The sequence below is a fragment of the Hyalella azteca genome, unplaced genomic scaffold, assembly GCF_000764305.2.
Source record: "Hyalella azteca isolate HAZT.00-mixed unplaced genomic scaffold, Hazt_2.0.2 contig1199, whole genome shotgun sequence".
NCBI lineage: Eukaryota > Metazoa > Arthropoda > Malacostraca > Amphipoda > Hyalellidae > Hyalella > Hyalella azteca.
In genome coordinates, this window is record NW_025931526.1 from 145,728 (window position 1) to 148,424 (window position 2,697).

The 2,697-nt window shown below is 40.2% G+C and overlaps 1 protein-coding gene across 2 annotated transcripts in view; it reads right to left on the reverse strand.

The window, feature by feature from the left end:
• LOC108681985 (retinol dehydrogenase 11-like) overlaps positions 1-1,893 on the reverse strand; it is a 14,656-nt gene extending 12,763 nt beyond the window's left edge. The window contains exons 1-3 of one of the 2 annotated variants that reach the window (XM_047881786.1): positions 1,655-1,892; positions 539-631; positions 102-226 (exon numbers count right to left, since the gene is read on the reverse strand). In XM_047881786.1, the coding sequence (XP_047737742.1) occupies positions 102-226; positions 539-631; positions 1,655-1,793 (357 nt within the window). In that variant the 5' untranslated portion in view covers positions 1,794-1,892. Of the gene's footprint in view, positions 1-101; positions 227-538; positions 632-1,654 lie in introns of both variants that reach the window. The other variant, XM_047881789.1, reaches the window with a different exon arrangement.
• Positions 1,894-2,697: the final 804 nt, after the last annotated feature.

A 2,697-nucleotide genomic window follows, 5' to 3' on the forward strand; every position in this document is an offset into this window, starting at 1 on the left:
ATAACAGGCTTACCAAGATGTGCAAGGCAGTCTCATTAAAGGCAATAACAGACTTACCAAGATGTGCAAGGCAGTCTCATTAAAGGCAATAACAGACTTACCAAGATGTGCAAGGCAGTCTCGGTCTTAAGGATGTCGTTGCAGAACGCACGAACGGAAGCCAGTGACGCAAGATCCAGTTTCTTCACAGTTACCGCTTCATTTCCAGACATTCTCTTTATATTGGCTGCAAAAAAATGAATTATATTAATTATTTTTTAATAAATAGTTTCCAAAATTTCAATGAATTCATATTTCGGACAATTTTCGCAAGTTTGATGGCATTTTTCATGTATGTAACACGGTTAAGGCCGTGCAGCCTGACAATGACAATGAACGTGTAATCGAATATTTATTTAAGTTTCATTCAATATAAACTATGCGTATATTATAATATAGAAAATTTTCAAGATAGTAAAAAAATATGTTTATGGAAGTTTCATTCAATATAGAAACTGTGTGGATAGAAATTTTTCAATATAAAAAAAAAACTTTTCACCAGCGACTCGTTGGGCTTTTTCTAAATTTCTGCAGGCCATGATGACGCGCGCCCCTCTCCTGGCGAAGTCCAAACATGTCTCTGCTCCTATGCCTGTAATATAGCAACATGTTAAACATGTAGATCTGTTACGCAAGGGAGGGATCTTGCACAGTCTCCCCCTTCTCTCGTTGTGATATGTCTGAATCTTGAAGGTCTCGCTCTCGAAGTTTGGCACCATTCCGGTTATCATTTTCCATGTGTACAGAATGACATACCTCTCCCGTCTCCTCTGCAGTGAGTACATACTCAGTCGCTGTAACCTCCCCCAGTAGTTAAAATTTTCCATCCCTCTGATCCTGGAAGTAAAGGTTCGTTGGACTCCTTCCAGTAGCCGTATTGCGCCTAGCGTGAACGGAGTCCAGAGCTGGCTGCAGTATTCAAGGATAGGTATTACAAGGGCTCTGAAGAGTGTGATCATCGGTTCGGCCTCTCTCGTTCTGAACGTCCGCCAGATCCACCCTATCTGTTGTCTACCTTTTGCGGTTATTGCCGGTATGTGATCACCAAAATTGACCTGATTGTTCATCAACACTCCTAGATCGCGAACGAGTCGCTTCTCTTCGATTTCCGAGTTGTCAGGTGCCAGGTAGCGGTGATCCATTCCAGCTCTTCCGGTTCCTCTGTACCTCAGGACCTCAAACTTGGTCCCGTTGAACTGCCCTAATATAGCAACATGTTAAACATGTCTCTGCTCCTATGCCTGTAATATAGCAACATGTTAAACATGTCTCTGCCCCTATGCCTGTAATATAGCAAAATGTTAAACATGTCTCTGCTCCTATGCCTGTAATATAGCAACATGTTAAACATGTCTCTGCCCCTATGCCTGTAAAATAGCAACATGTTAAACATGTCTCTGCCCCTCTGCCTGTAATATAGCAACATGTTAAACATGTCTCTGTCAACGTATACCAAAGCTACCAATAATAATGTTCGAATTACAAATGTATAAATTTTGGAAAAGCAAATCTGAAAGTTTTTAATACGAAACTAAGCTAAAGATACGAATACATAGATACGGAATTACCAAGGGACGAATACTGAAGTAACGGTTACTTGAGCTACTGATGTTACCTGCAGAGGCTCCGGTAACGATGGCAAGTTTGCCGTCAAGTCTGTTGGTGGAGTAGCAGCGGCCTGCGTACGCTCTGTACGCATACTTCACTGCCAGCAGCAGCACCACTAAGTACAATAAGCACCAAGCAGCTAACATATTCAATAATTAATGTTAAACTTTCGTAGATTATTATACCGCTATTTGGAAAACTGGGGTAAACATTTCGTGGGGTCTGCAAATGCAAGAAAAATTTCCGAGTTCGAAATATTATGCATCAAGATACGTGTAAAACGTGAAATAAATGAATTAATTGAGGCAGTTTAGTTATAATCATTATAACATGAGCGTTGGGGTTATTGTTATAAATATAAAACTTCGGTAAAATTATTTGTAGAGATAAATCAGGTTTTTTATCTGCACTAATAATTGATTATTTGCATTTTCTGAGCGTATGAAACTACTCAGTTTTTCAGCGAAAGTTAATCCATTTCATACCTAAAGGGTAGTCTTAAAATAGCTTATTGAGCAAGTTAATTTGTTGCCCTTGACACATAATAGCCTGATAATGCCGGGCAGACTTGTCAAGGATATGTCGCAAAAAGTTTACTTTCACCAAACTCTGGAGTGCCATACAATATTCAAGGTCTAAGGTCATTTAATCTAAATATAGTGCAATAATTTTAGTTTAATAACAAATTAATTCCAACTGTGCTGAATATATTATCAGATAATACATGGATGGATGTTCTGAACTGCTCGCTACCCAGTGGGCCTTTTCCACAGACACGCACACACACAACCTCCCTCCATGAGCGCTGACGCGCTAGTGCAGGTTCACCCGATGATATGGTGGCAACCCGCCACGGCCCATCTGTATAGCTGAAAATCAGCTGTGTTTTTTTGCCAAAATTGACGATTTTTTTACCTTCAGAAAAATACCTTCAGTTGGTCCGTCGTCACGGGTTCAGCACTGCCAGTGCACACCAGATTTTAGTGAATATTGGCTGTTTAGAGAATGATCGCAGCAACTAGATCATTCACATGCCACAATTTTGTCCTT